General features: G+C 33.7%; 2 protein-coding genes across 3 annotated transcripts in view; both read right to left on the reverse strand.

Moving 5' to 3' along the window:
* Positions 1-728: 728 nt before the first annotated feature.
* On the reverse strand, positions 729-2,035 carry LOC108223066 (chaperone protein dnaJ 8, chloroplastic). The gene is made up of 2 exons (XM_017397126.2): positions 1,592-2,035; positions 729-1,199 (listed from the first exon to the last, which is right to left on the reverse strand). The coding sequence occupies exons 1-2, from the start codon at positions 1,805-1,807 to the stop codon at positions 939-941; spliced, it is 477 nt and encodes a 158-aa protein (XP_017252615.1). The 5' UTR covers positions 1,808-2,035; the 3' UTR covers positions 729-938.
* A 2,544-nt stretch (positions 2,036-4,579) lies between these two features.
* The window catches only part of LOC108223356 (probable protein phosphatase 2C 60), a 100,344-nt gene continuing 92,343 nt past the window's right edge, over positions 4,580-12,580 (reverse strand). Inside the window, exons 1-11 of one of the 2 annotated variants that reach the window (XM_017397560.2) lie at positions 11,208-11,335; positions 9,629-9,751; positions 9,030-9,093; positions 8,171-8,279; positions 7,579-7,729; positions 6,827-6,952; positions 6,375-6,498; positions 6,217-6,293; positions 5,767-5,819; positions 5,220-5,274; positions 4,580-5,142 (exon numbers count right to left, since the gene is read on the reverse strand). In XM_017397560.2, the coding sequence (XP_017253049.1) occupies positions 4,915-5,142; positions 5,220-5,274; positions 5,767-5,819; positions 6,217-6,293; positions 6,375-6,498; positions 6,827-6,952; positions 7,579-7,729; positions 8,171-8,279; positions 9,030-9,093; positions 9,629-9,745 (1,104 nt within the window). In that variant the 5' untranslated portion in view covers positions 9,746-9,751; positions 11,208-11,335 and the 3' untranslated portion in view covers positions 4,580-4,914. Of the gene's footprint in view, positions 5,143-5,219; positions 5,275-5,766; positions 5,820-6,216; positions 6,294-6,374; positions 6,499-6,826; positions 6,953-7,578; positions 7,730-8,170; positions 8,280-9,029; positions 9,094-9,628; positions 9,752-11,207; positions 11,336-12,580 lie in introns of those variants that run through there. The other variant, XM_064092963.1, reaches the window with a different exon arrangement.

Raw genomic sequence — 12,580 nt, forward strand, 5'->3', positions numbered from 1 at the left:
TTTTCTGTTTATATTCGAGATTACATGAAATAAAAATGACAAAACCCTTGGAAAATACCAGAATATGCTTTTTTTTTTCTTTTCGAAATAGGCAGGCTAACTATGAAACAAGACAACCCTCTTAAAGCGCAGGGTGATCTAATTTTTAAGTACAATTTTTATTTCTAAAAATTTCAAAATTTTATTGTTCTCAAATTCTAATACTCCTTACCTTATAAAAAAAATTTCTAATACTTCTTCCGTCGCAATAATTTATGAACTGTATAATTTCAGAACTTATGTTTATTAATTTTATTTTATTTAAAAAATAAAATATTCATATATGAAATCTTTGTTCGTAGAAAGAATTTTTTAAAATAAATTATGCCACTAGAGATAGAGGGACTACTAAATTTGTGTTGATAAGTTATTGAGCTAATACATGAATCAAAAATTCCCATTTTCAAAATACACAAACAAGTTTCCTTATACTGGGGCGTGAAATATAAATTAGAATCAAGTTAAAATTTATAAATGATTAAAATGTTTGAGAAATAAGTAGAAATCATGAAACAAAAACTAAAATAAGTGTTTATAATTTATAAATCAAGTCGGCTTTTAAGCCATGACCAAACACCATCTACAACAGGAATTTTAGTGGGGATTTAGATCATGATGATCACAACTCATCGAAGGAAGAAATTGCAAACATAACTTGGCAAAACAACATTAAAATATTGAGCCAAGCGTGAGCCAAGCGTATAACAACATTTGGATTCAACTTATTAGAATGTACATACACCGGAAACAAACACAACGCCCTAAACTCATCAAATCAATCTTCATAAACCGCGATTGATCTGACGTCAACTTCAACTGGGCGGTCGGTTCCAATAAACTCAACTCAAACCCCACCTTAAATTAAAACAAACCATGATAATTACGACAATTGATGAAAATCAAATGTAAGGATTAATATGCGACGAATAATCACGAATCCCAGCGCCTTCCCAGCCCATCCACTCCTCCCACATGTCCCAATCTGGATCGTACATTCCTCTCATCTGCTCATCGTCCTCATCGCCACCGTACATTCTCCTCTCGTTATTCTCCGCGGCCTCCTCTTCTTCTCGTAACCTATTCATCAAAGCCTCGTACGCTTCGTTTATTTGATGAAACTGGACCCCACAGTTGTTCCCCCTACACACATCCGGATGATACTGCGACACAAAATAAATCGTAACCGTTATAAATAATACACAAATCCGTGAATGACACGAAATAAAAATTAGTCAAATTAATCAGAAATTAATCAAATAATTAATTGAATAATCAAAGATTCAACCTATTCCACAAAATCACCAATTTTTAGAACAATGATCAAGAACATTAATTTAGACAAATTAATACACAAATCCGTGAAGACACGAAATAAAAATTAGTCAAATTAATCAGAGATTAATCAAATGATTAATTGAATAATCGAAGATTTAACCGATTCCACAAAAACAAATTGAACAATGATCGAGAACATTAATTTGGACAAAATTATTCATTTATCGAGATTTATTGAAAAACAAAATTATTTATTTATCGAGAATTTAATATGTACCTGCAGTGCGAGGCGTCGGAAGGCTTTTTTGACTTCGGATTCGGAGGCACCGGGATGAACGTTGAGAGTTTTGTAAGGATCAGAAGAAACGGGGCTATACATGGAATTAACCTTGAATCGATTATTCTTCTTTTTTCTCGCTAAATCTCTCTGAAACGAATTCGATCTCGATGAGCACGAGCCACTGCCGCCTAATAATCCCCCAACAGCTGCCATTTTTTCTTAAATCGAAGATAAATTGTGTCTATAATTTTGTATGTGTGTATATTAGTTGTGGATTGGATAAGCGAGTTTTGAGGAGAGGTTGAAATGAATATAGAGATTGGATAGGAAGGTGGGTGTATATATAGAGAGAGATGTGGGGAGAGAGATTGGGAGAGAGAGAGATTAGACGGAAGCTGTGGGTTAAGGAGATAAAAGCGAATGTCATTATCCATTGGCCGTGAGAAAGTCTATCTTATCCGACCCCTTGCTTTGAGTTTGGTCCTAGTCATGCTTTTTTAACTTTTCTTTATCCTTTCGAATATTCCGGATTTTAATTTAATTTGAAAATTATTGTTTGTTGCTTAATTATTGTTTTTCTTGTCCTTTTTATTTCAGCGTACCTCCTATCGTCGGTGGCTAGTAGATATTTCTGGATCAAAATTTACAGTCATATGTTCATTCATAAAGCTAGTGGTGACAATCAAAATGAAAAAGAGCGAGTATTTTACTTTTTATAAATAGGTTTATGACTGAAATACAATTTTTTAAATTTTTCTACATTTAAGTTCTATACCTCTGAGTTTCTGACTTGATTTTGGAAAAAACTACTACTATAATTTCGATGATTAGCTGTGTAAAATACATAGAAAAAATATTAAAAATTAGATTACTTGCGGTGAGAAATCATATGACTTGACGTGGCGCCACGATATAGTTGGCACGTATTTCAATGAACGAAAAGTTGGAGTCATTTCCAAAGATTAAACTGAATTAATTATCCCTATAAATTTTTGAAAACAAAAGAATAGTCTGACAAAAAAATGAAGGAGAGTCCTTTTAATTGTAAATGATCATCTGGATAAGAGCATAGACACGTGTACCACATGTAGTGGAGCGCTTCTTTCAAAGCTGCCGGGTAAACAGTACACACGAGATCTACTTTATTTCGTTTATGTTGAACACGGGTAATTCTATTACACACGGTTTCGAGTTTATTTATTTGACCGTTCGCTGTTGAAATGTAGCCGGATCTCGTTTTAATATTCTCCAAGATTCTTTCCAGGGAAGTATGATCATTCGTTTATATATTTCTCTGTCAAATGTGAGTCATCTGTGATTCGATTAGGAGCATCTCCACCATGAAGACCCCTTAGCTAAAATTTTAATTATCATATCAAAAATAAAAATTATAGCTAATGGCTTCAAAAATTTAAACTCCAACCATCCCCACCTGTTATCTATAATTATAGTCAACCTGCTATGGATGACTATATTTGTCGATCCACTACAGGTCTGTAAGAAAATTTGTAGAATATTACACATCACTTATTACCATATCAAAGTCATATATTCTATTTATAACAATCGAAAATATTAATAACATACTATTTTTAAATTACAGCCAACCAATATAGTCATAACCATCGAAGCAAAATGTCTTACGGGTTCAGCAAATTTTACATAATATTTTACCGGTCCAATTTAGCCAACCATTACAGCCAACGCCGTTCGAGATGCTCTAATGATTAAACATGGTTAATTCATTTTGTTTTTCGAGTATACTACTTCCTCAATTTTATTGAACTAGCTGAGAAGCCGTGCGTTGCGGCGGTCTATAAAAATTATATTAATGATTTAAAATTAGTATTTGTAAGATAAAATAATTATGTGGCAGTCTATAAAAATTATATTAATGATTCAAAACTAATATTCATAGAATACAATAAAATTTTATATTATAAACATCTCGATGCAATATTACCAATATTAATATATAAAATTACAAAATTGGACTATAATTAATGAGTGAAAAAGTGAAAATAAATTTCTACATATAATTAACGATTTAAGGTATGACGAATCATAATTTTAGTTGTGTTTTTTTTTTAAAAGTAAGCATGTTTTTCATTAATATTGTCATTAATTTTCAAAATACTACTTCTTAACACCATGCCCCACATGTAAAAAGCAGACGGCTATTTAATAGAACTGATTGATGATATCTAGTCATATACATTGATTGACCAATAAAACAGACAGTGAACTTGCAAGAACATAAGTGCGTAAAAGTCAAAAAGATATTGAGATGCAAATCCGAAATCATCCTCAGTTTTAATAGGTTATACGAACATTAACATGTCGGGACATATGAATTCCAATCCATGCAGATGCATGTTAGTGACTCTTTCCTCAGTAGAGTTAGTGATATTGAGAGCCCAATCCATGCATGTCAGTGAAAACTTAACTTTCTTCATTTTCCTTTTCTAATTTTTTTGTTTTCATTTATAATTTATTTAAGAAATCATTAAAAGAAAAGTGATACAAAAATATTTTTTGAAAATCAAAAACAAATTTGAATTTAGTTTTTATAAATTAAAAATAATTTTGATATAATTTAGAGTGAAGTCATTTAAAAAATAATAATTTTTTAAATATAAATTATATTAATTTATAAAACCAATAATAAAATATATTATTATAAACATAAATATTATTAACCTTCTCAAAATTACACAATATATAAAAAATCAGATACTATATAAATAATCATATAATTTTTCATTACATTTCCGGATGAAATCCCGTTCTCCCAAATCAAACCGGAAATCCCGTTCTCCCAAATCAAACCAAACGAAACCTTGGCCCTTGGTACTTACCTGATCAATGAGCATCAACCCTGTCCAGATACACTTAAACGAGTTACAGACTCTGGCAACATTAATCTAATTTCTTTCGGCTTTCAAAACAAAAAAATCCTTGTTGCTGAACATTACAGAGATAATATAGTCCAGGCGCTCGTATCATAAATTACAAAAATGGACCGATATCATGTACTTGTAAAATCTCAAAGGATTTCAAGACATTGTTATAATTCTATATATTATCCATTTAAGTAAATTTAAACGCTGTTCACAACACCGTTATTCATATACTACTGCATAATGTAATGACCAAAACGCAACACAAAGTGCTGCAAGTTGCGACCCTCTTCAAAACCCCAACAAAAAGGAAAAGAAACAGCTTGAAGAAAACATGACCGCTGATAAACACGTGTTAAGATCCACAAATTCTGGCCATCTGGTGTATGTACATATCATGTCATACCTCTTGGGATTTAGTTATTTCGAGGGTGTGCTGGTACTTTGATCAAATCCCGATATCTCTTCCGCAACTTCAGATTGTTGATCAGATGACAAAGGTTGATGGTCCTTGGTTGAAGCAGAAGAACTAGGAGGTTTTTTAAACTGCACCAAGATCATTGTCATGTTGTCACATCCTTCTCCACCAGCAGACGGTGCAATGCACCTATCAAACACCTTCTCGATTACTGCGGAGAGCTTATTTTCCTGCATGAGTTATGATGGCCCCATAAGATTCCATGTACAATTTTCAATATGATCTATATGCCAAAAAAAGTACTTACAGATTCCAGCTGTTCGCGAACAAAGTCCACTAGTTGTTGACTTGACATGCAATCCCTAACACCAGAGTGATCACATAGGTCAAAATGACAAGCCATATGAATTTAAAATATTAAAAAAAAGACACTTATATAGTTGAGAAAATGATTACTTACCTAGAATGAAAACTTACTAACAGAACTAAAATTTACAGGAGACATTTTCCAAAGCTACTAATATGGTGTTTCAATTGTGCTTTTGTTGGCTGTTTGACATCTAAGATTGAGTATAAAGGTTAAGGAGTGGATAACAGGGAGATTTATGATGAACTACCATGTTGTAATTACCACCAGAAATTAGTCCCCCCGGGACAAAGGGTAATTTTATGGTTGCCTTGCTGACACTTTCCACCGAGTTCTTTGCAAGAAAGTAAAGTGTCTACGAGTCCTGCTTCTAGCAATAACAATAGTAACTCTATATACCATCTCGACAATCCACTATCTACAACATCCACAAGTTTCTGTAGAACTTAAAAGTAAGATGTAAAAGAGGCCACAGTAGATGACTTACCATATCCCATCACATGCAATAACAAGGAAGTCATCATCATCATCAAGGTCAACCTAGTTCAAGTAAGATCAAACGGAGTAGAATGTTACATGGACCAATAAATCTACAGTATAAGCTGACTTTAGGGCAGGTATATATGGTCGGAGCTTTCACATTGTATACATCGATTCTCTACAATAAATTTGATTGATATATGCTATTATTGAACTGCTAAAGGCAAGAGGCGCAAGACCAACAGCCAGATTGTTTCTGATGTTCCGGGTGATAGTACTGTACCACTTACAAACTTTCTGCGGAATTATCATGTTCTGTATACTATAGTCTGCAGTTATACAAATTAAAACAAATGGTACCAAGCACTTGTTTGTAGGAAAACATACATAGCACACAGGACCATATTCATTTTGTGGTTAGCCCAACTTATTTAAATAAAAAGTCAGTGCAGCATACTGTTCTTATATCTGGATTAGCACTAAGGATTTGCTCTTCAGCAAGCCGAGATTTATCCCTTTTCAACTCCATGTCTCCTGGAATAATTAAAATACTATTAATTATCCAAGTACGAAAATTAAACCCTTTTGTATTATAATTGAACCCACATAAAGTACCGATAGCTCTTGATAAGTTTAATGTTCCATTGACCCGTCCACACTGGATATAGCCACCAGCTTTATATATCCTTTCTTTCTCGATTTCAAGATCGGGCTTGTGGTCTTTGGACAAATTATATGCCTGCATAAGTATTTAATTATGCAATTGCAAAAAGACGGATCTGCTATATGTCGGATATGCTGAGGCACAATAGAAATACTCTTTCATCTTACCTGCACTTGTTAGAACCAGGAAATACTTGCATATCAAGAACTAAATGAAGCGTTAAATAGGTGTGCATAGACCGACGACTGATTTTCGCCTCACTAACTCTGAACACCCGCCCCCAGAAAATTAATAAAAAAATAAAAAATCTGCCACATTGTGTTTGCAGTATCAACCTTGGGTAAATTTGACAGGGGCAAGTACTGCGTATTTCATACCCCCAGTTCATCATAGAAATAATTACCTGACCATTTCGAGATATTACACAGCGGGAATCACCAGCATTTGCAACCACAAGTTGTTTGTTACGAATGATTGCTACACAGGCTGTGCTGCCACAACTTGGCCCGCTAAAGTCAGAGTGAGATCCCTTGCACAAGATTGACTAATGAGCCTTGTTGCAATACCTCACAAAATATAAGTGGAATGACTAAAAACAGAAACGTAAAGACTCATCAGAATAAACATTAGGAGACAACAGTGAGGTTTCCTTAATCACTTACCACATGTATCTTCAGATTATTTTGTTAAAAATTCACATAATATATATAACAAACTAAACACTTACGAAGCTGCTGCAATCAGAAAAATAACTCTATATCTAATAATATGGGTGCATATATTACAACTTACAAAAGAAAAGGAATTATAAATCATAGCAGTGCATCACCAAAAGCATCTAGAGTCTACAAAACTAAAATCTGTAATTTGTCCTCATAAACCATGACATACTGGACGCAGCCTCCTGTTTCCGATTCCTAAGGTGTGCGTTTCTACTATCATTTTTTTCTAGATACTGACGCAAAGGCCTGTGCCTGTGCATACAGAGGTGCACAGTCACTATGGGTACATGCACAATCCAGATATATTACACATGACCTTCACCATGAACCTTGCTGCAGAGGTTGCATACAGTGTTTCGAATAACCATTATAAAGCGAAGAGTGTGGAGAAGTTTATATGTTGATATTTTTATAAAACAAAATTATGTTATACCTCTTCAGAAGCCCAATCATCAGGGTGGCCCGTATCTTCCCCGCTCTTGGACCATATTAATCCTTCAATCATACCATTAAATTGGTCTACTTTATCACCCAATATTGCTAACTCTCTCCAACCTCTTTGTCCACACATCATTTCATCCATTCTGCAATGGGATGAACAGATATTTTTTGAAAGCAAAAACAGTTGCAGAAATTAATTACCATAAAACAATATTGAAGCTGCATCTGTAAATAAAATCATCTACTTTTTGAAACAATATTTAGTTTCATGTGTTGTCGGGATACAATAATTTAGGGCCTATCCTTGTTTTCCAGCTAAATTGCTATGATGTTATGCACTCTTTTATTTGGAAGCCATAAAATAAGTATTGGCCCCAGAAAGGCAGACATTGTACTGACATGTACAACTTACAAACTAGATATAAATAATTAAGTAGCATTAGATTAGATTAACTAGTTAATACAGTGCATTCTAATTTTTTAGTACATCACACCACTTTACAAACTTTATAGATTTAACACTCGTCAATAACACATTAGCTAAGTGTCAACTATGGCAAATGATATCGAAAGAATAAGGAAACCTCAGAAAAGCTTTCCGTAGAGAAGTTCCTAAATCTCCAGCCGAATAGGCTTCTTGCTTGAGCACCTGCTGGTGAAGATACTTAGCACAGAACTTAGAAACTGCTTTACCTGCATATATAAGGATCACAATTAAACTTCTTTCATGGATCGAGCGTCAGAGATCCACATAAAATATATTTAGAAGGTGGAGGAACCATGGGAAAAAAAAATGAAAGAGGACCTCTAAATTCAGAAGTAGGTCAAAGTACAACTTAGATTGACAAAGAAAGTCCAGTAATCAACCTAATAGTGCAGATATAAAGAATCTAACAGGGACAAGGATGGCTATTTGTGAATAGTAAATCCTGTACACACATAAACACTTATCTCTCATCTTGAGGCTTGTGGCCACATGAATTTGGTTTTAAGAGGTATAACATGTTTCTTAACATTACAGAAACTAACAACTTTTGGTGACAGAATAAATGTCCTAGAAGCAGTCCCACGTATAAAAAAGGCTAAGAAAAATGTTCTCAGATTGTTCATGTAACTTGCTTTTAATCATAAGAAGTCAGTACAAGTGTCCATTAGGCAGCTACTCACTTATTTCAGGATGAAAGAGACAGTAACATCATTCCATACTGGGATCCTTTTTAGTTCTCATCTAGACATCTAGAATAATCAATTACGTCTAGTAAACTCAAAAAGCACATAACAGTTACCACACTTAGCCTAACCAGAGAAAAATCCATATATAAGTAACAAGCTAACACCATAAGCTATTCCACTACTTCTAATGAAATTATATAAATGGTGAGAGCGCTAAAAAAAATCATAAAGAACTAAGGAAATTTAAATATATAAGATGCATGCTCTTACCTCCATGGCCGTCATAAACTCCAAAGAAAGATGTGGAATCATCTAAACTAAGATATGCTGCATGCTGCAGAATGGCACATGTAAGTACAACATATGGTACTTTAAGTCGGCATTCAAGAGATATACAAGATCTAAATAAACTTGGTAAAACACAAGAACAGACACAGTTTCTCTGTTCTTGGATCAGTTTCCCCCGCCCCTGCCCCCTCCGCCTCCTCCTCCTCGACCATGAAGGAACGTTAACATTCTATGCAACACTATTTCATCTTCATCCTTGTTCCTTACAGTACTCTGTAACTACTCAATACAATGACAAAAATCTGTTCCCATTTTCATCTCATTTCGACTCAAGTAGTTTCTAGACAACAAAAAGCTGCAAATCTTTTCTTTGTAATAATAATGACAGGTCAAAGTATAATATCCTCTCACTTAATGAAAACCAACTTGATGAACAAAATTATAGCATGAACCTGAAACCATTTCTTTTGATAATGTGACAGAAGGCCCACAAAACAACAAACATCAAACGGCAAAACTGAGACACACATTTGATTTAAGAACATATATCTTGGACTGTAGGGATGCCATCGCGAACTTACATCATCTTCCATGGTTGACCGCCAGCCTTGCATGGATGACACACCAAACCTAAGCCTGTCATCCTCCCCATCAGCAGAGGTCTTCTCAGTCTTTGGGGTGCTAAGATATACCCCCATGTTCACCTGATTCCAACAAACAAGAGTATCAAATACCACATTTCTAAGCTTTTACATATTTTCGAACTTGCCGGGGAGGACAGAAGATTTTGTGGCACGCGGTCAGCCAGGAAATTATATAAATACAGAATATTCCCTACACATAATTTAGTTTCCGTACTCCAGCAAAGGATGCTCGTACTTTTTTCTCAGTACGTTACACATTTTTCAATGCACTAGGTTTTAAGTATGAGAGATGGAGGAGGGTGAGGATTAGAATCCAAGACCTCTTCCATAAGGGAGAGTGGGGAAGGAGCCGCGTTACTAGACTACTAACAAATCCTCCAGATTATATAAATTGCATCCAATAGTGTCTAGAAATGTAGCTCAAATAATCAGTTTTCTGATTTTGTTGGGGACGATGGGCACTGCATGCCTTTCATTTTTTTAATACAGTATTCATAAAATCCTATACTTTACGCAGTATTATTTACTCATGTAACGGTCAATATGACAAACTATGTTAGCAAATACATATCATTATCTGATCTTTAAAATTTCACACTTTCTGCAGGTAAACTCGAATGAAACTCTAGAGTAACAAATGGAGTACATAACAACCTCCACACATTGCAGTACACCTAGTACTATTACACATCTTTCGTGTTATAACATTTCTGACAGGATACTTATCGGAAAACCAATTGTAAGGCCACAATCAAGCAATTCTCGAGTGAACTATAACCAAATTTCACTTAACTCCACTACCGCAATGCCTTTCAGCCCTTTCCACATATACACAAAGCTAGCCGTGGCTTTAATTCATCATCTCAAGACGTAAATACACGAAACTCAAAACACCTAGCCAAGCAGAAGTAAACAAAAATCTCCCACACACTAGCATCTATTCTCAGTTCAAATACTTATCAATCCATTATCTCAACTAGTAACCACACGAAACACAGAAACACGAAACACTCAACTGACCAGAAGTAAACAAAAATCTCCTCCAAACTAGCACCTATTCTCAATTCAAATACCTGTCAATTCATCACCTCAATACCTAAACACACGAAACACTCAACTAATCAGAAGCATAACAAAATTCTCCTACACAACTAGCATCTATTCTCGATTCAAATACCTATAACCGATTCAATATTCATTATCACACGAAACCTCAACAATACTCAACTTTCAGTTTCATAAATTTAAAGATGCTCACATACAAACTAGTAAAACACACACACACAAAATTAAAATAATGAGTTGTTACAGTTAATAAATCGATGCGAATAATAAGGAACATCAGAAACACAAATTAAACTTAAATCGAATCGATCTCAATATAATAACAGAATCGTAATCTAAACATCGATGAAAATATAATATAAAAATCGTGAGAATCAGTCATGCAAGTGAATCAAAGTGATTACATAGAGTTTAGATTGCGAAATCAGAAGATGTAGATACGAAAACTCACTTGTAATTTTCAGGTCACTGTCCGTACACTTTGTGTGTGTTTCTGAAATGAACAAGCAGCGAGAGAGAGTATGAGAGAGGGAGAGAGATGCTGCTAGTAGTTTTGTTAGTTAATCATCACAACGTTTCGGGTCGGGCGTGTGTTTCGGTTTATCCGACCCGTTTTAGTGGTGGGTTGCTTTTGTGTTGGGTTTGGGCCTAAACAGAATAGTGGATATGGGAGCGTGATGTGGGTTGGGCCGAGAGTTCGTATTTTGAAAGTTTAATTTTTGATATGTTTCTCTAGTGTGCCCATGAACACACGCTAAACTTATAAATTTGGTGTGTTTTGATTGATGTGAATGCAGGTGGATCATTATTATTAAGGGAGGGTAAGCTAATTAAAATAAGAAAAAACTAACAAATTTTGTGTTTATTGTGTGCCTACGGACACCCCATTAAAAAACCGATTTTTTATTACTTTGAATTGTTGCTTGAGCTAAAGATTTACCTGTTCTTCTAATTGATGAAGTCCATTTGAAATGAATAAATTATTTTTTTAGTGAAACTTTAAAGTTAATAATTATTAGTATTTTTATTATTTTAAGGGAGATGACCAAGCACACATAACGGACTAAAGTCAAGGTTCATTGTGTTAAAAGAAATGCTGATGAAACTATTTTAAATTAGATAACCACTAATGTAATAGTTTTTTTTACATATGTAATGCATGCATGAGCATGAGTTAAGACTTTCATTATTTTTTATAGTATATAGATTTACTCTTTTATCTTTATCCGCCCGTCATTAATTCTGTGGATTTAATATAAAATTTCTATTCGATCCGAAAGGCTTCGTTTACATTTTTTTTATATATTACATATAATAATATTAATATAATTTTAATCAAAAATATTTTTCAATAAATTTATGCTTGTATGCAATTTTATACAAATTTATTGATGTATATATAATATATATCTACACATACATATAAATATATATTTTTACATAATTATATATTTAATATATTATAACATATATGAAAAACATAAATTATGATTCAAAATGAAAACTTATATTCATCATCACTTGTGTTCATGTAATTTTGTATTTTATGTATTAAAATTAAGATTTATATTATTTTTTTGTTGTCCTTCTATCAAATTGTCAGACCTAGATATCACAGACATTGATCGATCAAAGACATTGAGCTAAAAGAAAGATCCATTGGCCTATTCACGATGGCCCATCGTGGAATCCTCCCGTTAAGGTCAATATATGTACGCTATATATTTTTTTTTCTTAAACGTGATGCAGGGTCCGTGACTGATCATAAAGTAGACGACTCTCTATTCGAATCGACTTATCAACAAATTCGTATATAAATAATTT

The sequence above is a fragment of the Daucus carota genome, chromosome 5 (genome assembly GCF_001625215.2).
Source record: "Daucus carota subsp. sativus chromosome 5, DH1 v3.0, whole genome shotgun sequence".
Classification (NCBI taxonomy): Eukaryota; Viridiplantae; Streptophyta; class Magnoliopsida; order Apiales; family Apiaceae; genus Daucus; species Daucus carota.